Source organism: Amblyraja radiata, chromosome 20 (assembly GCF_010909765.2).
Source record: "Amblyraja radiata isolate CabotCenter1 chromosome 20, sAmbRad1.1.pri, whole genome shotgun sequence".
Lineage (NCBI taxonomy): Eukaryota > Metazoa > Chordata > Chondrichthyes > Rajiformes > Rajidae > Amblyraja > Amblyraja radiata.
In genome coordinates, this window is record NC_045975.1 from 896233 (window position 1) to 921375 (window position 25143).

A 25143-nucleotide genomic window follows, 5' to 3' on the forward strand; every position below is an offset into this window, starting at 1 on the left:
CTGCAAGTGGCTTTTTTTAAACCAATGTTTAGCCGATTAGAGTGGCGAGGTGAGAGGGGGGGAAAAAAAGAGATTTCTGCTTGAATGTCTAAAGCTTCAGTGAAGAAGGCTATTGCTCCAGGTCTGTTCAAATAAATGTGAATTTGAGTCAGCGCTGCTCTTCAGTTTCCGCGTTGAAATGTGGCCGTCAGGGGTTTACAGGCTTGAACTAAATACTACTTTCTTACGCCGATATTTTATGCGTAATCTTTTCGTTGTAAAAAATGACCATAAAACCGTAACAGAGCGGCAGTGTTCAGACAAAGGAGGCTCTCAATAGGAGCGTTGCAAATCGGCAGCAGCGCGCTCATTAAATTGGCCGGGGTTGGATTTTAAGATAAGAACAGATATATATTCATCCTTCTAATTACATTACTGTCATGTGTTTAATTGTCCCGTCTTTTGAAGTGTTTTGTACTGGGGTCTGACCTCCCATTTATCTGATCTACATATTAATTGAGGGGGGGGTGGGGAGGGGGGGGGGGGAGGGGGTGGGTGAGCCGCGGCTCCGGGATATAGCGAGTTGTTACATCTGCAAGCCCCTGCCTATCGCCAAAATACCGACAAAAGGACTTGACTGCCAGTCGCCTCCCTTCTACGCTCCGCGATTGCCAGCCGCGCACAAGCCTGCTCCACGCCGCGCCGCCACTCTGCCCCAATCCTTTCCATTGAGTCTTCGAGGGCGACTTGGGGAGGGGTGGGGGAATGAACGGGGAGACGTGCGTGTCTTATTGTGACATGAGCAGCATGGATTCTTACTACAACCCGGGGCCGCAGGGGAGAGAACACCAGCACTCGCCCTTCAGAACATTCCAGCCCGCTGACAAGTTCGGCCCCAATTTCCTGCCCAACAAAGGCCAAAGTTACGGCGACAAGACGAGGAATCCATTTCAGCAGGAATGCGAGCCGCTGGACGCCAACGTGCAAGCGACGACGGGAGACAGCGCCTTTAACAAATATCTGTACATGCAGACCGCTGGCAGGACCAGCAAATCTCCCGCTCACAACAAGAAGATTCAAGACTCCAGTCACAACGGCGCCCTGATCCCCTGCTACGGTGAGTTAGTTACCCCCTGCGGCGGCTTCACCTCGCCCCATTTTGACCCAAATATTCCTCCTCGTGTCGCGTGAAATTCAAGAGTTGCTGCCTTTAAAAGATTGTTCACCGGCGGTGTCAAATCCACAACTTGGTACCGACGGTAATCTAACGCGCTGCTACTTTGGCGAGACGGGACTGGGGGGCTATGGACTGGGCCGAGGCTGCCTTGGATATGTGAGTGACATGTGCATCGTTACAAGCCACATTTTCACCGCTCACTTTGTATCCCCGCGTTGGAGAAACAAATAACAAATAACCACGCTTTAGACAATTACAGTAACCAGAGCACGAAAGCCATAACGCGCGGAGAGACACAAAATGCTGGAGTAACTCGGCGGGACAGGCCGCGTCTCTGGAGAGAAGGGAAGAAGGGTCTCGACCCCATTCCTTCCCTCCGGCGATGCTGCCTGTCCCGCTGAGTTACACCAGCTTTTTGTGTCTATCTTCAGAAGGGATGGGGACTAGGGATGGGCCGAAAGGAGATGTTTGTTCTCGGGGTCGGCGGGTGCACTGATTCTACGGCGGGAAGGCGAGCGTGGGACAGAGAGCTGGGGCGAGTCGGCAGGTCGGGCAGCATCTGTAGAGGACGATGGACTGGGTGGAAACTGGCTAATATCTCAGCGACCCTGAGCTGACGAGGCGGCGGTGCCGGGTTAGATTAACAAACCATCCATCAGTCAGCCTAGTGTTAAACCAGCATCTGCAGTTCCTTCATACACATCAGCCAAGTGTAGCAGGAAATTGGGAGAACGGCCCGGCCGCCCCCTAAACCATTGCTCCCGACACTAACCGGGTACAATTTCGCCCAGTCTGACATTACAAAAGCAAGATAGATAGAGTGCTGGAGTAACTCAGCGGGACAGGCAGCATCTCTGGAGAGAAGGAATGGGTGACGTTTCTTCAGTCTGAAGAAGGGTCTCGACCCGAAACGTCACCCATCCCTGCTCTCCAGAGATGCTGCCTGTCCCGCTGAGTTACTCCAGCATTTTGTGTCTATCTTCGGTTTAAACCAGCATCTGCAGTTCCTTCCTACACATTAACAAAGCAAACATTGGGCGCCCAACATCAAGCCAGAGGTCCAACTACTGGGGAACCCTAACCAATCTGACACCGCCTGCCCTCTCAGTAAACAATCCCACTATCTTTCTGTGATTTAGACTTGTTTTCAAACACGTTGTGTGATGTTGAGACGAGCGGCGATCAATCTCGGGCAAGAGTCGGTGTCACTTTCCATTGAGTGAGTCTACTAGGGGCGACATTGCTCTTGTATTTTAGGCGCCGCGACGAGACGTTCAGTGCATCCTGTTAAAAAATAAACCCCGTTCCATCGCGTCAGTCGTTTCACAAGTGAGACTGTCGGCCAAAGATTCAAAAGGCGAAGGTAGACAAAATTGCTGGAGAAACTCAGCGGGTGCGGCAGCATCTACGGAGCGAAGGAAATAGGCAACGTTGGAAATAGGCAACGTTTCGGGCCGAAACCCTTTCGGGTTTCGTCCCGAAACGTTGCCTATTTCCTTCGCTCCATAGATGCTGCTGCACCCGCTGAGTTTCTCCAGCAATTTTGTCTACCTTCGATTTTCCAGCATCTGCAGTTCCTTCTTAAAGATTCAAAGGACGTTTCGTTAAAAAAAAAAAACCCCACCGTGGCAAAGAATCACGAACATGGAACAAGAGGGAATGTCCTGCGGTATTGTCTACACCAATATATCGCCAGTAAATAGCGGCACTGGCGGGTATTTTAGTAACCCGAAGATTTCAAATATCACTCCGTAAATAACTGGTAGACAAAAATGCTGGAGAAACTCAGCGGGTGATGCAGCATCTATTCCTATTCACCCATCCCTTCGCTCCATAGATGCTGCCTCACCCGCTGAGTTTCTCCAGCATTTTTTGTCTACCGATTTCTACAGCATCTGCAGTTCCTCCATAAAATGTCCTTAAATAGCTGATTAGTTTAGATCAGTTCTTTAGGGTTCAATTGTTTTGAAATAAACGAAACAAAAAAACACATTTTTGTAAATCATCTTAAAGATTTCGAAGCGATAGTTTCCACCATATAGAGACATTGAAACATAGAAAATAGGTGCAGGAGGAGGCCATTCGGCCCTTCGAGCCGGCACCGCCATTCAATACGATCGTGGCTGATCATCCACAATCAGTACCCCGTTCCTGCTTTCTCCCCATATCCCCGGATTCCGTTCGGCCCTAAGAACTAATTCTAACTCTCTCTTGAAAACATCCAGTGAATTTACACATTGCATCCGCTCATTACTTTTTGAAAACGCTGTAGCAATTTGTCCTGGTGATGCAGCCTGGGAGGAAGGGGGAAAGGCCTTCCACGGACGAGCAGCGATTCAAACATTGACACTAAACTGGAGCGGGGCGTAGTATTAATGTAGAGGGGTTAAGGAAGCAAAGCTTCGGGGGAGATCAGGCGGTGAGTACACAGAGGAGGAAGTCCGGAGCCGGGCCACCGGCCGGGTGAGGCAGGGATAGACATCTACTCTGAAGAAGGGTCTCGACCTGAAACGTCACCCATTCCTTCTCTCCAGAGATGCGGCCTGTCCCGCTGAGTTCCTACCCAGCCACAGACATTTATTATCGGGCACTCGGCTCCCCGGGACTGCCGGAATTTACGGTATTTTGGACGGATAGCGGTGCATTGGGTGAAGGTTGTGGGTAGCGGGAAGGGTGAGGTTAAAGATGCCACTGAGAGCGTTACATTCAAGGGGCGACTGGTCAGGGGTCTGATGTAGGATGTATAAAGATTTCATAGGAATCCGAGGGGTAACCTTTTCCACACAAAGGGTGGTGGGTGTATGGAACAAGCTGCCAGAGGAGGCAGTTGGGGCTGGGGCTATCCCAACGTTTAAGAAACAGTTAGACAGGTTTGGAGGGATATGGACCAAGCGCAGGTAAGTGGGACTAGTGTAGCTGGGACGCGTTGGCTAGTGTGGGCGAGTTGGGCCGAAGGGCCTGTTTCCACACTGTATCACTCTATAACTCTATAACTATGGCTGATGGTGAGTTGTCGAGAGAAACGCGATTAGTGTCGTTTAGATCATAAGCAGCAACCTTTCCAATTGTGTAGGAAGGAACTGCAGATGCTGGTTTACACCTAAGATAGACACAAAATGCTGGAGTAACTCAACGGGACAACAAACATCTCTGGAGAGAAGGAATGGGTGACGTTTCTGGTCTGAAGAAGGGTCTCGACCCGAAACGTCACCCATTCCTTCTCTCCAGAGATGCTGCCTGTCCCGCTGAGTTACTCCAGCTTTTTAAGTCAACCTTTCAATTTGTTTCACCTTTGGCAAAGGTAAAAAACGGGGAGTCGGAGAGGAAACGAAGGCCCGAAATGACCAAACGAGTTGAAGTGGAAATTGTGTAATTTTTTGAAATAGATACAAACCTGAATTATTCGTTGACGGGGTTCAATATTGGGGCTGGATTTTGACACCGTTAGATTTTTATATTTGTCCCTCGCAACTAGTTTAGAAACTCGAGACGGGAAACTCCCTTGTGGTAAATGCGGGCAATCTGAGGGAGGTATAAACTCGGGCTGGATGATATTAACGCGTTAAGCAAACCCTCCTACCCGGCAATGATGGGCGAGGTTGGGAATTCTAACGATCACTTAAAACAAATCACAAACAGAATTAATAAACAGGTCGGCAAAAGGCGAGTCTATAATACCTCGAGAACCGACCTCGGGAATACAATGTAGTTCAGGAAACAATCGAGTTAAATCAAGTAAAGGCCCTTAAGCTCAAAGATGAGAAGGTTAATTTACAGATGAATCATTAATTGGTGATAAATCTGTAGGAGTTTACAAGGACTAATGAAGATAAGGCGCCACAATGATGATACGTGGAATGATCTTAGGCCACCTGATATCTGAAGTTATTTCCCGTTTCAATATCCAGCCTAAATAGATGTAGGGGAAAGTGAACCCGCGAGGTGGTATCCACCAACCTGTCCACTGGGTGAAAACAGCGCGGGTTCTGGTCATTTGTTGGGCTCTTTGTGGAAGATAAACAAAGGTCCGGCTCCAGTGTTACCGTATGCGTAGAAACCGCATTGGCAGATGCTGGTTTACACCGACGATAGACACAAAGCGCTGGAGTAACTCAACGGGACAGGCAGCATCTCCAGCGAGAAGGAACGGGTGAAGTTTCGGGTCGAGACCCTTCTTCAGACCGATGTTGCCTGTCCCGCTGAGTTACTCCAGCGTGTGGTGTCTACCTTGTCACCTTCATCAAGGGGTGCAAACTGAATACCACCGAGTCTTCCTTGTGATGAGCGGATTCGCTCTGTCGGTTAAAATAATATAGAGATGAAACCGACGCCAGGGTCACACCAACGGGAGACTTCGCCTTCCAGGAGCCCGATACATATTTACTTCGGGAGCGGGCGTAACTCGAATTAATATTTGAATTAATATTTCATTCCCGGGCTCACCGGGTTTCTCCAACTTCAGGTAGCTCCGGCATTCTTGAAGATAGACACAAAGTGCTGGAGTAACTCAGCGGGACAGGCAGCATCTCTGAGGGAAGGGTCTCCACCCGAAACGTCACCCATATTCCTTCCCTCCAGAGATGCTGCCTGTCCGGCTGAGATACTCCAGCTTTTTGTGTCTATCTTCCGTTTACTGATGAGTTGTGTTCATGAGCTGAGTCCCCGGCCGCGCTCGGGGCCGGGTGTCGCCGCCTCGTATCTTCCCATTGAAAAGAACAAATAATCGAAGGCGAGGACGTTAATATTTTGCTCGGGTGTCCAGTTTGGTTTATTGTCGTCCCTCTTACATCTTAGTCCAGGGGTGACACGCGACGCGATGCCTTAATAAATCCCCTCCGGTGTAATGAGTCGGGTAACAAGACTGTCTTGTGGGAGTGTAGCCCGCGTTACCCACGCAATACCCTGCGTTTCACGACAACCCCCAATGCTCCTTCCACAGGAGTCGGCCATGAGATAGTGCAACCATGTCAGATCCGCCTCAATGTTTCAGCTTAGTTTATTGTCGTGAGGTACAGTGAAAAGCGTCTGTTGTGTTGTGAGTCCAGTCTGCGGAACCACAATACATAAAATCATCACTAACAGGGGCAGAATCGGGACATTCGGCCCATCGAGTGTACTCCACTATTCAATCATGGCAGATCTATCTCTCTCCCTCCTAACCCCATTCTCCTGCCTTCTCCCCGTAACCTCTGACACCCGCACTAATCAAGTATTATGATTACAATCGAGTCATATCGAGTGTACAGATACATGATAAGGGAAGTCTGAAGTCTGAAGAAGGGTTTCGGCCCGAAACGTCGCCTATTTCCTTCGCTCCATAGATGCTGCTGCACCCGCTGAGTTTCTCCAGCATTTTTGTGTACCTACATGATAAGGGAATAACGTTTAGTGCAAGGTAAAGCCAGCATAGTCCGATCAAAGATAGTCCGAGGATCACCGATGAAGTAGACGTGAGTTTGAGAGAACGGACATGTAGATGCGGCTAGTTACACAACTGCCCCCCGCACTGTGAAACTGGGCACCGCATCGCCGGCCACCGGCTCAAACCGTTCACTCGCCAACTGTGGGGCGGGAATCCTGTTTCGCTCAAAGGGGTCAAACTGAGAAGCCAGCCTCAGAATGAAATAACTTATCTTTAGAAAGGAGATGAGGAGGAAATTCTTTAGTCAGACGGTGGTGAATCTGTGGAATTCATTGCCATAGAAGGCCGTGAGGTCCCCGATTCTTCGCCAATGAACAGGCCAGTTGTTAGTTTCACTTCTAATAATCTAACAGAAAGCGGGAGGAACATTTTCCACCCACCCTGTCAGTGGATATATTTAAGGCGGAGATTGACAGATTCTTGATTCGTGCGGTTGTCAGGGGTTATGGGGGGAAGGCAGGAGAATGGGGTTAGGAGGGAGAGATAGATCAGCCATGATTGAATGGCGGAGTAGACTTGATGGACCGAATGGCCTAATTCTGCTCCTATGACTAAGAATTTAACAATAACTGGCAACCAAGCCCGTTAATCAGCCAGATACCAAATGTCAACAAATCGAGAACATTGTTAAGATAAACATTCGAGGCTTAGTGCAACAGTTCTAGCGGAGATTGTAGCTTTTCCTTCTGTTAATTGAAATTGGACCGTCCATTAGAACAGCCAATTGATTGATCAGTAACCGTGGGGATTCAAATGGGCTTCAAGCAGAATTCGGCTTTCATCTAAGATAGACACAAAAAGCTGGAGTAGCTGAGCGGGACAAGCAGCATCTCCGGGTAGATGGAATGGGTCGAGACCCTTCTTCAGACTTCCCGTTGGCTGGAGAGCTCGCAACAAAAGCTGTTCACTGTACCTCGGTCCATGTGACAATTAACTGAACTAAACGAAACTAAGCTCATCTTGCCGGTCGAGAGAACGGTGTTTAAGGCGGCGAGAGATCGGCGCCACTAACGGCAAGGATAGCTGCAAACTCCCTGATTTGTAAAAGCAAACGTCTTCGCCCCCGTTACATTAATCCCGAGGCGCTGCTCAAGCGGCGGGTTCCCGTCATTCCCGGCAACGATATCATTCATTGACTCGAGATATCATTAGTATCATTCATTGACTTGAGCAGGGTGGGTGGAAAATGTTCCTCCCGCTTTCTGTTAGATTATTAGAAGTGAAACTAACAACTGGCCTGTTCATTGGCGAAGAATCGGGGACCACGCGAGTAACGTGTAGGAAAGAACTGGTTTAAATCGAAGATAGATACAAAATGCTGGAGTAATGTCCCAGCTGCGTTACTCCAGCATTTTGTGTCAGTCCTCGGTGTGAGTAAGGTAGGGTGGAGTAATGTCACAGCGTCGGTTCCATGTGCGGCCCGTGGCAGTGAAACGCGGCGCATTTCTGCCGAGAACCTTCAATATAAAAACGCTTTCAGTTTGCACCAGTTGTGTGGATGTTAGAAAGACTCGGGAACCAATTCGGAGACTAAATAAGGCGCGGAGTTTAATTTTGAAACTTTTGTTAATCTGTACCGAGTGATTTTCCTTCAGAGACCAGGTGACCTCTGGCTGTCCAACATGTAATGCAACCGGGCTAGCGCCGGCGGATTGACTGTTGCCGTCACTTTCACTGTGGATGAGAAGGAGATTGAGGCGAGTCCTGGCCTTGATGTTGTCCCGCTCGTCACGTTGGCAAAACGCCGTGTCTGGGTGTGGGCTGCATTTAGTTATCTAGTTATTGTCACATGATGTATCACCGAGGTTCACTGAAGAGCGCTGATTTCAAAGCGACTTATTGATCTTAGGAAAACACACATAGTGATGATCGCACCTTAATTGGACTTAACTACACTTTACCTTGCACTGAACGCTATTTCCTTTATCATGGACGGCTCTATTGTAATCATGTATAGTCTTTCCGTTGACTGGTTAGCACGCGTGGACCAAACGCAGGCAGGCGGGACTAGTGTAGATGGGGCAAGTTGGCCGGAGTGGGCAAGTTGGGCCGAAGGGCCTGTTTCCACGTTGCATCACTCTGTAACTCTAAAGGCTTTTCACTGTACCTCGGTACACGTGACACTAAACTAAACTGAATTAACAGTGGTTCAAGCAGCATATCTGGAGAATACCTCCACAGATGCTGGCTGGCCCGCTGAGTTACTCCAGTACTTTGTGTCTATTTGTTTTAAACCAGCATCTGCAGTTCATTGTGTCTACATTGATCCTAGGCGATTAATTGAAGGATCTGCCTGTCGGATCTGTTATCCATCGTCCCGAGTCACATCGTATCCACTGGCAAAACAAATATGTAAACTGTGGTTGTGGAATGAGACCGGCGTGAACCAATACTACAGAGTAAATGTATCGTTGGATTCAAGCATGTGCTCTCCTTCTTCCAATGTATGCTCCCATATTCAAGCTGTATCGGAAGGAACTGCAGATATTGGTTTACACCCGAAGATAGACACACAACGCTGGAGTAACTCAGCGGGTCAGGTAGCCTCTCTGGAGAGAAGGAATGGGTGTTTCTTCTCCTATTCCTTCTCTCCAGAAATGCTGCCGGTCCCGCTGAGTTACTCCAGCGTTGTGAGTCTATGTCATATTTAGGCTGGCATGCAAACTAAGCTGCTTTACAAGAACATTAAAAACAATAAAACTGGTAACTGCACCTCGCTTCATATGCTCTGGTTCAAGGGTTCCCAACTTGGGGTAAATTATCTCAGGGGGTACATTTCGCCTACCCAGGGGGATAAACGTTGATTCTGGATTTGTACATATTTGTTCTCATTGACTGGCTGTGTTTGGTTCTGGTATATCGATATCTGTTCATCATTAGTTGTTCATAAATAAGTGAAATATCATTGTTATGTGCTATTAAAGTTGCCTGGGGTAAACGGGACGATAAAGGTTGGGAACCCCTGGTCTAGTTGGGGTCATACAACCCGGCCATGCCGAGCAAGATGCCCCATCTACACGGGTCGCAGCTGCCTGAGTTTGGCCGATATCCCTCTAAGCATTTCATATCCATGTACCTTTCCAAATGTATTTTAAATGTTGTTATAGTGCCTGCCTTAACTACCCCCCTCTGGCAGCTAATCCCAAATCCCAAATCCCAACACCCTCAGTGTGGAAAAGATTGCCCCTTTGGTTCCTATTTAAAAAATTTCCTCTCATTTTAAAACTATGTCCCCTGGTTCTCAATTCCACAACTCTGGGTAAAGGACTTCATGTATTTACCCTATCTTTTCCCTTCAGTATCTTTATACACTATACAATTACCCCTCATTCTCCTGCACACCAAGGTACAAAGTCCTAGCCGCCCAACCTCGTAAATCTGCTCTGCAGTTTTTCCAACTTAACAACATCCCTCCCAGAGCAAGGTGACCAAAACTGAACACACTCCAAATATTGCTTGAGCAACGCCTTGTAAAACAGAAACATTACATTCCAACCTGTACCCTGACCGATCAAGGCCAACGTTCCAAATGCCTTCTCGACCACCTGATCTACCTGTGACAAACCACTTTTAGTTAAGAATATATTGTTGCTGATTCAACAAAAATCCAGGTAGATTTTTGTCCAAATCACACCGCATTCTTCTTCATCGCCAGGATATTGTTTTAACCATTGGGTTATAAGAAAAATAAATAAGGACTGAAAGAGAAGCAAATGATTAGCTGAAATATGTTGTTGGTATTTGACATTTTTACGTGAATGTTAATGTATGAATCCCTTTAGGGTTTTCTTGCAGCTTCCAATAGGTTGCTAACCTTAAACTATAATTTTAAGCTTGAAGCCTATGTATTTGATATGAAACGGAGAGTTCCACTATATGTAATTTTGTAATTAGAATGAACTGAACCAGGGGCCGGTTGGGATGAAGTTTAATTAGAGCAGCCGGTTCTGATTCTTTATTTTGTTCCAGAGAGCTACAGAATGGAATCTTTCCAATTCCACCAAACTGTGCCAGTGAGAGAGAGCATTAAACACTCCCGGGGTATAATTGGTTCACGTTCTCTTCATCCCAACATTTGGCAGTAACATATTGTGAGACAGTGAAACATTTTTATTTTCCATTACTAACAGCAATCTGTAAACTCAGTGGGGCCATGAATGGACGGTTTGGTAGACAATGGTGCATTGATTTTTGCTCTGGGCACATCTTCATTCGTAACTGGACTGGCACTGCTCAACCGCATTGCATACATACATTCATATCACTCTATGTGGAGCTGCATTTCTTGATTAGTACGGGTGTCAGAATATACGGGGAGAAGGCAGGAGAATGGGACAAATCTGCCGTAATTGAATGATGGAGCAGACTTGATGGGCCGAATGGCCTAATTCTTCTACTATCACATGATCTTATGCCCCTATTTGAATTGTAAATGCCATGTCATTAAAACGGATACTTTTTAAAAATTTAACTTTCTCTAGATTAATTTCTAATGCAAATAACACAATTTTCAAAAGCAGTTTTATTTTATTGAGACACCATTTACTGGTATCTTTCATATGTTAAATATTATCGTTTTACATATTAGGAAGTGATGCCCGTTGCCCCATTCGCTGAGCGGTAATTGCTTTTCTTAAAAGTCTACAGGAGGAAATTATTTATTTCCCTTCAAATATAATATGTCTGTTTCATGTTAATGTTACACTGCTCTGTGAGAAGTGAAAATACTTTCGGAAAAGTTGCAAAGAAAAGAAATCAAGTGCTTAACAAAAGGGACTAAATGCCAAATTAATTCATGTGATTGCATCTCTCGCCATTCAGAAAAAGTATTCCCCCATTCTCTAATTTTACTTGTAATGTTTCACAGTTGTATTGGAAATTCAACATGGTATTTTTCGTTCCTCTAGAACAAATCTACCCAAAACATTAAAGACTTTGCACGCCAATCTTGGCAATTGTTCCAATTGTAAACTCAGTGAGTCAGATGAGGAATGTTGCAAGTTGACTCTGCAGGTTGCACCGGTGCTTCTGTCAACCAGGTAGCAATGGTCACGATAGCATGCATTGCTGCTGCTTCTCTTGTATGTCGTGCACAGCATAAAGTTGTAGGACAACGTGTTCTATTTGAACTTATTTGATTGTGCACGCCAGGTTGATTGCATTCGTTGAAGCAGGGCGGACCACGTGAAGGTTGCAATCTCCCACCCCCATACATTGCTGCACACACCAGTCAAGGCTGGGTCAACACGGTGATGGGAACAATTCTGTTCGGTTGGTGAATCTGTCGAACATTGCCACGTACGGCTGTGGAGGCCAAGTCATTGGGTATTTATACACCGGAGATTGGCAGGTTTTTGACCAGTGAGGGGGTCAAAGTGAGGGAAAGATCGATCAGCCATGATTGAATGGCGGGGTAGACTCGATGGGCTGAATGGCCAAATTTTTCTCCTGCAACATGAACACAAACTGTTGGAATGCAATATCCTCAGGTCTGTACAATCCTTAGATAGACACAAAAAGCTGCAGTAACACAGCGGGACGGGCAGCATCACCGGAGAGAAGGAATGGGTGACGTTTCGGATCGGGACCTTTCTTCAGACTGGTTAGAGATAAGGGAAACGAGAGATAGAGACGACAACGTAGTGAGATAGGCAGTGACAAGGAGACCAGTTGTCCTTCATTGCCATAGTTGCTACTTCCTTGCATCAAGTTGTATGTTTTAGTTTGCTCGGGCCGAATGGCCTGTTCTTGTGCTGTGCCACCGTGTGTTCTCCGTGAGAATTCATGGCTTCACAACTCAGCAACATCTGGCGTCAGCTATTTGCAACTCAGCAACATCTGGCGTCAGCAACGAGAAAATGACGATAGAGCGAGGTATGGTCTTGGAGACTGTCACCTGTAACGGCACGGTGGCGCGGCGGTAGAGTTGCTGCCTCACAGCGCCAGAGACACGGGTTCGATCCTGACCTCGGGTGCTGGCTGTACGGAGTTTGCATGTTCTCCCTGTGGCCGTCCGGGTGCTCTGGTTCCCCTCCACATCCCCAAATCGTGCAGATTTGTAGGTTAATTGGCCCTCAGTAAATTATCCCAAGTGTGTTGGGAGTGAATGAGGAAATGGGATAACATTGAACTCGGGTTATCGGTGAGCCGAAGGGCCTGTTTCCTTGCTGTATCTATTGACGCCTACTGTAGGAGGGTTGGTTTATTTCTTTCTTTCCATTTTTGTTTTCTAACATAAATTGATATAAAATGAATTGACACATGCATGTAATTTTCTGTGAAATACTATGCTGTATCGTTAGCCAAGTTAAAATGCATTGAAACTTATCTGGAATGATTTAAAGACTTTTATTCTAAACTGTTGAACATTTGATCGTTTTGTACTTTAAGGTGGAATTATTCTCAGTTTCTTATGCAAAAATAAACACAAATAAGTGGCGCTGTTCCGTCTGCAGAAGGCTGGCCAGTCATGTCTATGTAAGTTCTTCAGTTTAATGTGAAGAATTCCATCCACGTGCCATCTCAAATACTGAAGATAGACACAGAATGCTGCACTAACACAGCGGGACAGGCAGCATCTGTGGAATGGGTGGCGTTTCGGGTAGAGACCCTTCTTCAGACTGAGAGTCAGGGGAAAGGGAAACGAGAGATATAGACGGTGATGTAGAGAGATGTAGAACAAAACAATGAAAGATATGCAAAAGGTAACGATCAAGGAAATGTCGATGCCCAATACCGTCTCTATCTTTCATAAGATTAAAATATCTCCTGACTCTGTGTGAAGAAGGGTCTCGACTCGAAATGTCACCCATTCCTTCTCTCCAGCGATGCAGCCTGTCCCGCTGGGTTACTCCAGCACTTTGTGTCTTCAGCGTAAAGCAGCATCTGCAGTTCGTGCCGACACATGGGGCACAGATTAGACAACGAGGCGGTGACTGCTCCACCGGGAGTCACTTGGTACATGTAGCTTTGTGCCACCAACGAACTCACCGAACATCACGGCAAAGCGCCCGAACAAGTCGTGCTCCGGGTTTGACTACATGTGTTGGAGAGCCGCGCTGGGAACCGCGTTATAAAGATGATGCCAAGAACTCAAACCCAGGTGAGATGAGAGTTAGCAGAAGGTGACGGGGCTGGGAATGCTGCCCTCCCCCCCCCCCCCCCCCCCCCCCCCCTCACACACACACGCTAAAACAGGGCAGGAGATTTCTGAGAAACTATTTAAATGGTCTTCAATCGAGACTGTTAGAAGAGTCAAGCATCAAGTGTTTTATTGTCGTGTGTCCCAGATAGAACAATGCCATTCTTACTTGCAGCAGCACAACGCAATACACTGTAAACAGTATCGTAAACGAGAAAAAAACATTAAGTGTGTGTATATACACATATTCACACATATATATATATATATTATATATATATATCCTGCAGCTCCAATCCTACTCCCCCTCACTCCATTCGCAACAAGATCAGAGTCCCCCTTGTCCTCACCTTCCACCCCATCAGCCGTCGCGTACACCATATAATCCTCCACCTCCAACGGATCCCACCACTGGCCACGTCTTCCCATCTCCACCCCTTTCTGCTTTCCGCAGAGACCGTTCCCTCCGCAACTCCCTGGTCAACTCATCCCTTCCCACCCAAACCTCCCCCTCCCCAGGTACTTTCCCCTGCAACCGCAGGAGGTGCAACACCTGTCCCTTTACACCCCCCCCCCTCCCCCCCCCCCTCTGCTCCACCCAAGGACCCAAACAGTCTTTCCAGGTGAGGCAGAGGTTCACTTGCACCTCCTCCAACCCGATCTACTGTATCCGCTGTTCCAAATGTCAACTTCTGTACATCGGCGAGACCAAGCGCAGGCTCGGCGATTGTTTCGCTGAACTCCTCCGCTCATTCCCCCTTGACCTACCTGATCTTCCGGTGGCCCAGCACTTCAATTCCCCCTCCCATTCTCAATCTGACCTTTCTGTCCTGGGTCTCCTCCATTGTCAGAGGGAGGCCCAGCTCAAATTGGAGGAACAGCACCTCATATTTTGCTTGGGCAGTTTACACCCCAGCGGTATGAACATTGACTTCTCTAACTTCAAATAGCCCTTGCTTTCCCTCTCTCCATCCCCTCTCCATCCCAGTTCTCCCATTAGTCTTACTGTCTCCGACTACATTCTATCTCTGTTCCGCCCACTCCCCTGACATCAGTCTGAAGAAGGGTCTCGACCCGAAACGTCACCCATTCATTCTCTCCAGAGATGCTGCCTGTCCCGCTGAGTTACTCCAGCATTTTGTGTCTACCTTCGATTGAAACCGGCATCTGCTGTTCCTTCCTACACATTGGAATTTCTGCGGCGCGTTCGCCTCTAATGCCTGCCACACATTGCTACATTGGACACATCTCGCTTTCCGTGCAGGGTTACTCCACACACGTGTGGCCCTCGCTACTATTTGCCTTGCCCGTGCCGAGCTGTGTACAACACCATCAGACGCCCACTCACCCGGGGTTTCACAGGAAGAGTTTCCCTTCCAATTAAACTATGAAGACAAGGGAACAAAAGACAAACACAGAGTGCCGGAGTAACTCAGCGGGTCAGGCAGCATCTGTGGAGAACATGGATATGTGACGTTTCAGGTTCCTGATCACGTTCTCCACAGATGCTGCCAGACCCACTGAGCCTATCGTTGGTTTACTCCAGCATCTGTAGTTCCCTTTTAATACATTTAAGACAAGGAAACACAGATAATCCTTCAGATTACAGAATATAAATCAATAATGAAATTTAATGAGATCATTTTTGAGAAAGGTGGAACTATTTGCATGATTCGTGAATCTATCTACATGGTCTTTGTGTACTTAGCATGTGCATGTGTGTGTTTAGCATGTGCATGTGTGTACCTGGCATATGCATGTGTGTACTTGGCATGTACATGTGTGTACCTGCATGTACATGTGTGTACGTGGCATGTGCAGGTGAGTACCTGGCATGTACGCGTGTGTACTTGGCATGTATATATGTGTACCTGGCATGTACACGGGTGCTTGTCGTGTACATGTGTATACATGTGTGTACCTGACGTGTACATGTGTTGTACTCGCCTGTAGTACAGGGTAACAGAGTACAGACCCGGTCCTCATCTATCCAAGCCACGGCAGTTATGACGAGACCGACGAGTCGCGGGTTTCACTATGAAAAAGAACGAGATGTTCTTCCAAACAAATGACACAAAGTGCTGGAGAAACTCAATGGGTCGGGCACCATCTCTGGAGAACGTGGATGGGTGACGTTTCTGGCCAGGGCCACAGACGTCGCCTATCCATGTACCCCAGATATGCTGCCTGACCCGCTGAGTCTAGAACGTTGTGTACTTTTGTTTTGTAAACCAGCATCTGTAGTTCTTTGTTTCTAGATGATCCTCTCCAAAAAACCGTCCAGCGCCATGGGAGGGTGGGGGGGGGGGGGGGGGGGGGGGGGGGGGGGGGGGGGGGCAGAGAGGAGGCAGAGAGCGGCCAATGTGTGGACATTCTCCACTGTAAATTTAAAAACGAGCAGGTATATTGGACGGTTCTAAACCGCGTGCAGAATGTTAACATTGGAGATGCAGAGGGAACATCTAAAGAAAGAATAAGAAAATATTTGGGAATTTTCGACCCAGGGGTATGAAGAGACTCCCGTTCAAGGCCGTGATGGAACTGTTAACATACAGGATGTAGGACGGAATTGCAGTTGCTGGTTTAAACCGATAATAGACATAAAATGCCGGAGTAACTCAGTGGGTCAGGCAGCATCTCTGGAGAAAAGAAATATACGTAGGACGTTTTAGGTCGAGCCGAAGTTTGAAGGAGGATCCTGACCCGAAACGTCACCTATCCATGTTCTCCACAGATGCTGCCTGACCCGCTGAGTTACTCCAGCACTCTGTGAAACGTCACCTATCCATGTTCTCCAGAGAGTCTATTTTATGTTTATCCGCAGACTGTATCCGACAGCTGTGACAGGTTGGCAGAAAGGGAAGTTGAATCCAGGATACAAACATCGCACTGTAGCCAGAGCGTGGATTCCTCTAGCTACTGGCATCCGATCAGAACGTTACCTCAACCTGACATGCGATTGATGCATTGCAATCGTTTCCTGTTGTCAAGTGTTATTTTTACACAGATGCAACTTGGTCCATGTTCAGCAGTGTCTCCGTGCGCTCACGCTGTGAGATGTGTTTGGATGCATCAGAATTCACCACAAATTGTGACGGGCCAGTGTACATAGTAACATATAAATTAGGTTCAGGCGTAAGCCATTCGAGCCAGCACCGCCATTCAATATGATCATGGCTGATCATCCAAAATCAGTACCTCATTCGTGCTTTCTCCCCATATCCCTTGATTCCATTAGCCCGAAGAGCTAACTCTAACTCTCTCTTGAATACATCCAGCAAATCGGCCTCCACTGCCTTCTGTGGCAGAGAATTCCACATTCACAACTCTCTGGGTGAAATAGGTTTTTCCTCATCTCAGTCCTAAATGGTTGACCTCTTATTCTTAAACTGTGACCCCTGGTTCTGGACTCCCCCAACATCGGGATATTGTTTTCCTGCATCTAGTCCGCCCCCCCCCCCCCCCCCGCCCCCCCCCGCCCCCCCCCCCCCCCCCCCCCCCCCCCAGGCCGGACCCCCCGTGGGGATTAAACTAGATTTGAACTGAATATGTAATCTGACTTGTGTTTGAATACAATGTATTGAGGCAGAGGTCACAGCTCCAACCCCGTCTTTATGTCAACGTAAATATCTTTGGATGAGCCTTGGTACAAGAGTAGAAATACAATCCATGTAGATCTCATATCACCCACCGCACTCACTGTTCCTGCCCTCGTTATCCCCTTAAAGTTTTCCGTTATTAGTCACCAACCTTGTTAACGAGTACATGCTGGGGGTTTGGTTGATCGATGCCAATGTAGGAGCTTCGCTATTGTTCTCCGCATCGAGTCCATGACCAGCGAGGGTCCGAGCAGTCTCCACACGGTTCCTGCCTTCACGTTGATGTAGGAAGGAACTGCAGATGCTGCTCTCCCTGAGTTACTCCAGCATGTCGTGTCTATCACCTGTCTTCACATCGCTGCCCTCACAATGTTCCGGCAACTCACCTGGGACCGGAGAGCAGTGCAGGTTGCAACCTCTGCTCCTTCTTCATTAATCCGACTGCGATTATTTTCATTTTTAGTTTCGCCTGGTAATTTCGTTTTTAAAACAGCGAACATCCAACTATCCCAGGTAGACAAAAGTGCTGGAGAAACTCAGCGGGTGAGGCAGCATCTATGGAGCGAAGGAAATAGGCGACGTTTCGGGTCGAGACCCTTCTTCAGATTGAGGAAAATCCAAATATCCCAGCTCTGAGTATCTTAATCAGTAAATCACACACCCCCGCTTTAAGAAAAGCTGCCTAGAAATTCGATTCCACCATCTTGATATGCAATTAATCGAGTTATGTAGAGCGAATATCATTCCAATGTCCGATCAATGAAGTCAGTTAGAAATCAAAATGGATAAAGTCCAGTGTGTAAGAAGGAACAGCAGATGCTGGGTTACACAGAAAATAGACTCAAAGTGCTGGAGGAACTCTCTGGATCAGGCAGCATCTCTGGTGAAAATTTTCGCATCCTTTTTCTCCAGAGATGCTGCCTGATCCACTGAGTTATTCCGGCACCGGGTCTAACTATTTTATAAAGTCCATACGGATTTATGAAATGAAAAAAAAGATCTTTGCCAAATCTATTGGAGTCTTAGTTTAAAATCTTTAAAGTAAGTGTCTGGAGTTCGGCACACAAATATATATGATTAGTTTTTATATTAATATTAATGGATAGTTGATAGTCGGCTCAGATGGGCCAAAGGGTTTGTTTCCATGTTGTGTTTCTCTATTAACCCAGCGTTGAGTTGCCAATCTCACTGCCAGGTGTATGCAGGACAGGTGTGCAAGGCACCAACAGAATAGGGCAGGTAGTTGTTTATAGGTGATATTCTGGGCACCTCTGATTAAACCAAAGATCTAGACGAGTCTGAAGAAGGGTTCCGACCCGAAACGTCACCCACTCCTTCTCTCCAGAGATTCTGCCTGTTCCGCTGAGTTACTCCAGCACTTGGTATTACAACCCCGTTGTAGTCTTGAAGTTTTAAAACGGCGAATTAGTTAAGGTGGGGGGAGGGGGGTGTATGTGATCCATTTGTCCCTCCAGTAGGGATTTCATAGAACTAGAGGGATATTCAAGATAATTGGAGCACATTGGGTTGGGGTAACAGCAAGGATAAAGCGTCTTTTTGGTGGGGAAGCCACGCCTAGTGGCACAGAGCAGAGACCGGCGCCGCTCTCCAGAGATTCACCATCTACATCAACACTTCCATGTTTAGTAGAGACGCGAAGACAAGTGAAGAGAGGTTTCTGGAGGGACAGACGGACTAAACCAACAAGTGTGGATATTGCAAATGGAAAATAACTTTAACATTTCGCCGTGGTAGCGAACAGGTGGTGTATTCCCAGACGGTGCAGATTGAAAATGTTGATGGTGAGATGGGGCTTCACACAAATCTCCGAAAATTAAGATGAAAGTTCGAAAGGCATTTTGTTGGATTTTGTTTTAAACATATTTGAACAAAAGAGTGAACTGTATAGGACCATGGTGAAAATACATTTCCTTTTTAGTTTAGAGATGCAACCTGAAGACAGGCCCATCGGCCCATCAAGTCCGCCCCGATCACCAATCACCCGTTCACACCAGTTCTACGCTATTCCACTTTCTCATCCGCTCCCTCCCTACACACGAGGGGGGGATTTACACCAGGGCAATTAACCTACAAACCCGCGCGTCTTTGGGATGTGGGAGGAAACCAGCGCACCCAGAGGAAACCCACGCGGTCACAGGGAGAATATGCAAACTCCACACAGACAGCACCCATTGTCAGGATGGAACCCGGGTCTCTGGCGCTGAGAAGCGGCAACTCTACAAGCAGCGCCATTTTTCCGTTCTTTTCTATCGGCCATGTCCAGGTCTTCTTGCAATGAACCACCATTCTCAAAGCCTTTCTAATCATTTCCGGGCCTGGTGTCCTTCACATTGGGAAGAATATACCTGTGGTGAGTGCCGGGGGTGGCCATTGGAGGAGACTGGGCTGATTCTCCGCGGACTTTAGAAGAATAGAAGACGATGCCGCCGAAGATGCAAAACTCCCCGGAGACCGGAGGCCGGAGCGGGGCGAGTAATGTTGCCACCCCCCCTCACAGCGCCGCCTAGTGGCGGTGGGATATCGTTGTCTCCGGATGGTTGGCGCCACCCAATAGACAATAGACAATGGGTGCAGGAGTAGACCATTTGGCCCTTCGAGCCAGAGCTACCATTGAGAGACATTCCTTCACTCAATGGAAATGAATCTGAAACTCTCCACTCGGGAGGGGTGTGGGAGTTGGGTCATGTGTTCATAAATGCTCCTTGCAGAATTAGGCCATTCGGCCCATCAAGTCTACTCCGCCACTCAATCATGTATCACTCGATGACTCTAATTTCCTGACGACATAATTGGCGCTTCCAACTCCAGTACTGCATGGAGTGGACACACTGAGTCCAAGCCATCTGGTTTTCCGGTGCGTTGTCAACTCTGACCATCTGTTTCAGAGTGAGATGAAACAACTCGCTTCAATTTAATCTTGCCACATTGAAATAAAACCAACAAGGATTTGATAAGACGATCGCTTGGGCCGGGAAGTTGTATAACGCTACTCGGCTAAAATCCACTGAGTTCTTTCATGGAACCGCAACTGGCTGCTCCTAAGATTGGAATTGTGCTCAGCGGGATACAATCTCAGTTTGTGCTGTAAGCATTTAAAATTCACACTCGCACAATATTAACCCCATCGAATAGGTGGGAAACTGTTTCTGAAGCAAAACTCTACACATTTAGGGCGACACAAAAAGCTGGAGTAACTCAGCGGGACAGGCAGCATCTCTGGAGAGAAGGAAAGGGTGACGTTTCGGGTCGAGACCCTTCTTCAGACTGATGTCAGGGGAGGGGGCGGAACAGAGATAGAATGTAGTCGGAGACAGGAATTTAGAGGGAGAACTGGGATGGGGATGGAGAGAAAGGGAAAGCAAGGGCTATCTGAAGTTAGAGAAGTCAATGTTCATACCACAGGGGTGTAAGCTGCCCAAGCGAAATACGAGGTGCTGTTCCTCAATTTTACGCTGGGCCTCACTGACAATGGAGGAGTCCGAGGACAAATCTACAAATGTAAATCTACAAATTTATGCTGTACTCCGCTGCTTAATTTAAAATCCATAGCGGCACGCAATTAGCCTGACATATATGTTGTAACCTGGACTATTCAAATGCCCACGCTTTGAGTTGAAGCCATTTTTAAAACATGTGTTATGTTGACCAAGGTGCTGTCCGTGTGCAGATCTTTACTCAAATCAGAAACAAAACCTTGAATCGGTCTTACAACATTTCACTAAAATGTCTCAACTTCTTTGCCGATTTCTGAATGATTTGCATTGGAAATGTAATCAAATATTCGTTTCTGCTGTTTTATGATTAACGACACAACTAATTAACGACTTACAACTAATATAGTTGTTCCAATAGAACTGTGTTAACACCACTGTCCGACTCTACTGATCAATACAGATTACCATCCCCACCAGCTAACTAACTTGATCATTGATCACGTCTGAAGAAGTGTTTCGACCCGAAACGCCACCCATTCCTTCTCTCCAGAGATGCTGCCTGTCCCACTGAGTTACTCCAGTTTTTTGTGTCTATCTTTGATCATTTGATCAACTTGATACCAGGCGAGGCTGCAATAACTCACATTTGCAACTGGAGCGTGGTGCGATTTTCAACTAAAGAATAGCCACAAATGCGTTGTGAAAAGGCAGGTTGTGACATCTCACCCACACCAGTATCGGAATGGGAGCGATTTCCATGGTCTGCATCTAAACTCCACTACCGGTCACTTTGTGCAGACGCTGAAACGCCGACTAAAAGTCAGGTTCTCGTTGTAAACTGTGTAAGAAGGAACTGCAGATTTAGGGTTAAATCGAAGATAGACAGAAAATGCTGGAGTAACTCAGCGGAACAGGCAGCATCTGTGGAGAGAAAGAATGGATGGAGACACATCGTCAGAGTTTTCGTTGTAAGGTCGTTGTGCACGATAGTGTGTGAGTGTGAGTGTGTGTGTGTGTGTGTGTGTGTATGCGAGTGTGTGTGTGAATGAGTGAGTGTGTGTGAGTGTGTGTGAGTGAGTGTGAATGTGAGTGAGTGTGAGTGTGTGTGAGTGAGTATGAGCCACTGTGTGAGTGAGTGTGAGTGAGTGTGAGCGAGTGTGAGTGTGAGGAAGGGTGTTACTGCGTGTGAGTGAGTGTGTGAGTGTGAGTGAGTGTGAGCGAGTGTGTGAGTGTGAGTGAGTGAGTGAGTGTGAGTGAGTGTGTGAGTGAGTGAGTGAGTGTGAGTGAGTGTGCGTGAGTGTGTGAGTGAGTGAGTGAGTGAGTGTGAGTGAGTGTGAGTGAGTGTGTGTGTGAGTGAGTGAGTGAGTGTGAGTGAGTGTGAGTGAGCGAGTGAGTGAGTGAGTGTGAGTGAGAGTGAGTGAGTGTGAGTGAGTGAGTGTGAGTGAGTGAGTGAGTGTGAGTGAGTGAGTGAGTGAGTGAGTGAGTGAGTGAGTGAGTGAGTGAGTGAGTGAGTGAGTGTGAGTGTGAGTGAGTGAGTGAGTGAGTGAGTGAGAGTGAGTGAGTGTGAGTGAGTGAGTGAGTGAGTGAGTGAGTGAGTGAGTGAGTGTGAGTGAGTGAGTGAGTGAGTGAGTGAGTGAGTGAGTGAGTGAGTGAGTGAGTGAGTGAGTGAGTGTGTGAGTGAGTGTGAGTGCGGCGTCAGGAGCGGCTCCGTGGGGACAGGGAGACACTTGGGGAAATGACGCATTTTTCTTGGCATTTTCTGCTCCTTCAATAATAGGCTGATCGCCGCCAGTTCCCGGCATCACTAACAACAACAACAAACACTCATTGTCACTCCTACTCGCTGGGGACTGGATCCCCTCCCGCTCACACTCTCCCCACAAACAGAACCGGGTTGGTTTTGTTTCGTTACTTGCGCCGATCCAAGGCGGAAACTCCCCGTGGAAGCCCCGGGCTGGAGTTTTCAAAGCGAGAGATCGTGGAGACGGAAAGGTAAGAGAGAGCTTCGTGTTGCTGACACTAAGACGTGAGCGCTGGCCGGTGCTCGGGCTGGTCTTGCCCAGTGTGCAGTCAGTTTATCTTCAATTACTAGTGTGAATATTCGACACACGCGAGTCATTGGTTGGGAGACGCTCCAGGTCGGGAGCCCAGGTCGGGAAAAGCGCGAAATGGGGTCTTCACAACAATCTAACTAGTCGGATTCAACCCGTGGCCCAGACAGCGACTGCGTTGCCCCGCTACCGAACACTGGGAGATTGACTTGATCCGCGCTCTCCGTAAAGGACAGATAGGAATGTGCCCGCGAACCTCGGCTGATCAGACACAAACTGCTGGAGTAACTCGACCCGAAACATCACCTATCCATGTTCACCACAGATGCCTCCTGACCCGCTGAGTTACTCCAGCACTCTGGGTCTATTTTTCCCCCAACCATACATATCTTCTGGAATTTAAACAAAAACCCAGAGTCTCACGAGATGAGATGGCTAATTTTCCTCGCTGTTAAGGGGAGTTACACCGAGCGGTCAAGGAAATGAAGGTTTTTTTGACAGTCTCCAACCTATGTCCCGTGAAACAATTACACGCGTGTCATGAGGAAGTTACAGTGCCCGCCGCCCCCCATTTTCGTTTCGGCATTACCATATCTCACGTTAACCACTGAAAACTGCAGGCGGTGCACAGTGTGGAAGCCGCTCACTTTATCCATACAAGGAAACAACCATATTCCAGAATCAAAGCCGGTGATGCCGACGGTTTGCAAAAACAGGGCGATATTTCACCAGACGAGATGAGAGTAGAGTGCACGCCTCACATGTTGTCGGTGAACAAGTTGTTGTCGTGTAGGGTTCAGTCTACACACGGTGCAAACAGCAACAACCCCGCGTCACCTTCCCGTCCGATCGCTGAAATATGCAATCAGATTCTGTGGCCGCTTACACAAGTCAGGGCGACGGCCCGTGTTAACCCGGCACTCGTACATGCAGCATCAGTGGAAGGTTATTGCGATGAGGGAGTTTGTATGTGTGTGTGTGTGTGTGTGTGTGTGTGTGTGTGTGTGTGTGTGTGTGTGTGTGTGTGTGTGTGTGTGTGTGTGTGTGTGTGTGTGTGTGTGTGTACACTCACTCATATATATATAAATAATATATATCTGTGTACTATACACACACATATATATGTATATACACACACATATACACACATGTATTGTGTTTATGCATGTACATGTGTGTATGTGTGTATATCTGTGTGTGGTGTATGCGCGCGTATATATACACACACATGTATGTATGTGTTTATGTATGTATATGTGTATGTATGTATATGTGTGTTTTCATGTATGTCAAGTCAAGTCAAGTTTATTCGTCACATACACATACGAGATGTGCAGTGAAATGAAAAAAATAAAAAAATGTCTGTATGTGTGTATATGTATGTGTGTATGGATGTGTGTGTTTGTGCATTTGTATGTATGTGTATATATATGTGTGTGTATGTACGTGTTTGTACACATGTATGTGTGTGTATATGTCCCTGTGTGTATATATATATACACACATATATATACACATATATATATATATGTATGTAAGTATGTATGTATGTGTGTACATATGTATATGTGTCGATGTGTGTGTACATATGTATGTGTATGTGTGTGTACATATGTTTGTGTGTGTACACATGTATTTGTATGTGTGTGTACATGTGTGTGTGTACATGCGTGTGTGTGTACATATGCTTGTGTATGTGTGTGTGTACATATGTGTGTGTGTGTGCGTGTGTGTGTGTGTGTGTGTGTGTGTGTGTGTGTGTGTGTGTGTGTGTGTGTGTGTGTGTGTGTGTGATGGGGGCGGGGACTGAGACTGCCGCGGGACCGGTCAAGGTGTCCGGAGCTTGTTCCCGTGTAGAGCCAGTGTCCAAACCAAAGATCACAGAGCGGATATGATCTTTGGTCCAAACTGGCTCGGAAGCAGTTAGGGTTTAGCAGGAAATGACGTCCCTTGGTAAACAAGAGTATTGTGTCGAGTTGGGTTGGACAAGATATTGTCAGTTGGCAAACGGCCGCTGTAGTGTCTCCCCTTCCCTCCCCCCCACTCCCCGCCCCCCCCCCCCTGCACTACTCCCCCCCCCCTCCCCGCCCCCCCCCCCTGCACTACTCCCCCCCCCCCCCTCCCCGCCCCCCCCCCTGCACTACTCCCCCCCCCCCCCCTCCCCGCCCCCCCCTGCACTACTCCCCCCCCCCTGCACTACTCCCCCCCCCCTCCCCCCCCCCCGCGTCCTCCCTGCCCCAGAGACCCCTGTCTCGGTGATGCCAGGCCACAGGGGTGTTGCATCTCATCAAGGCTGCACGACAAAATGCAGCTTTTGTC

The 25143-nt window shown here is 47.6% G+C and overlaps 1 protein-coding gene across 1 annotated transcript in view; it reads left to right on the forward strand.

Annotated features, from left to right (window-relative positions):
* The first annotated feature begins 550 nt into the window (after positions 1-550).
* The window catches only part of alx4 (ALX homeobox 4), a 47009-nt gene continuing 22416 nt past the window's right edge, over positions 551-25143 (forward strand). Inside the window, exon 1 of the mRNA XM_033038619.1 lies at positions 551-1096. Coding sequence (XP_032894510.1) covers positions 745-1096 — 352 coding nt within the window. The 5' untranslated portion in view covers positions 551-744. The remainder of the gene's footprint in view (positions 1097-25143) is intronic.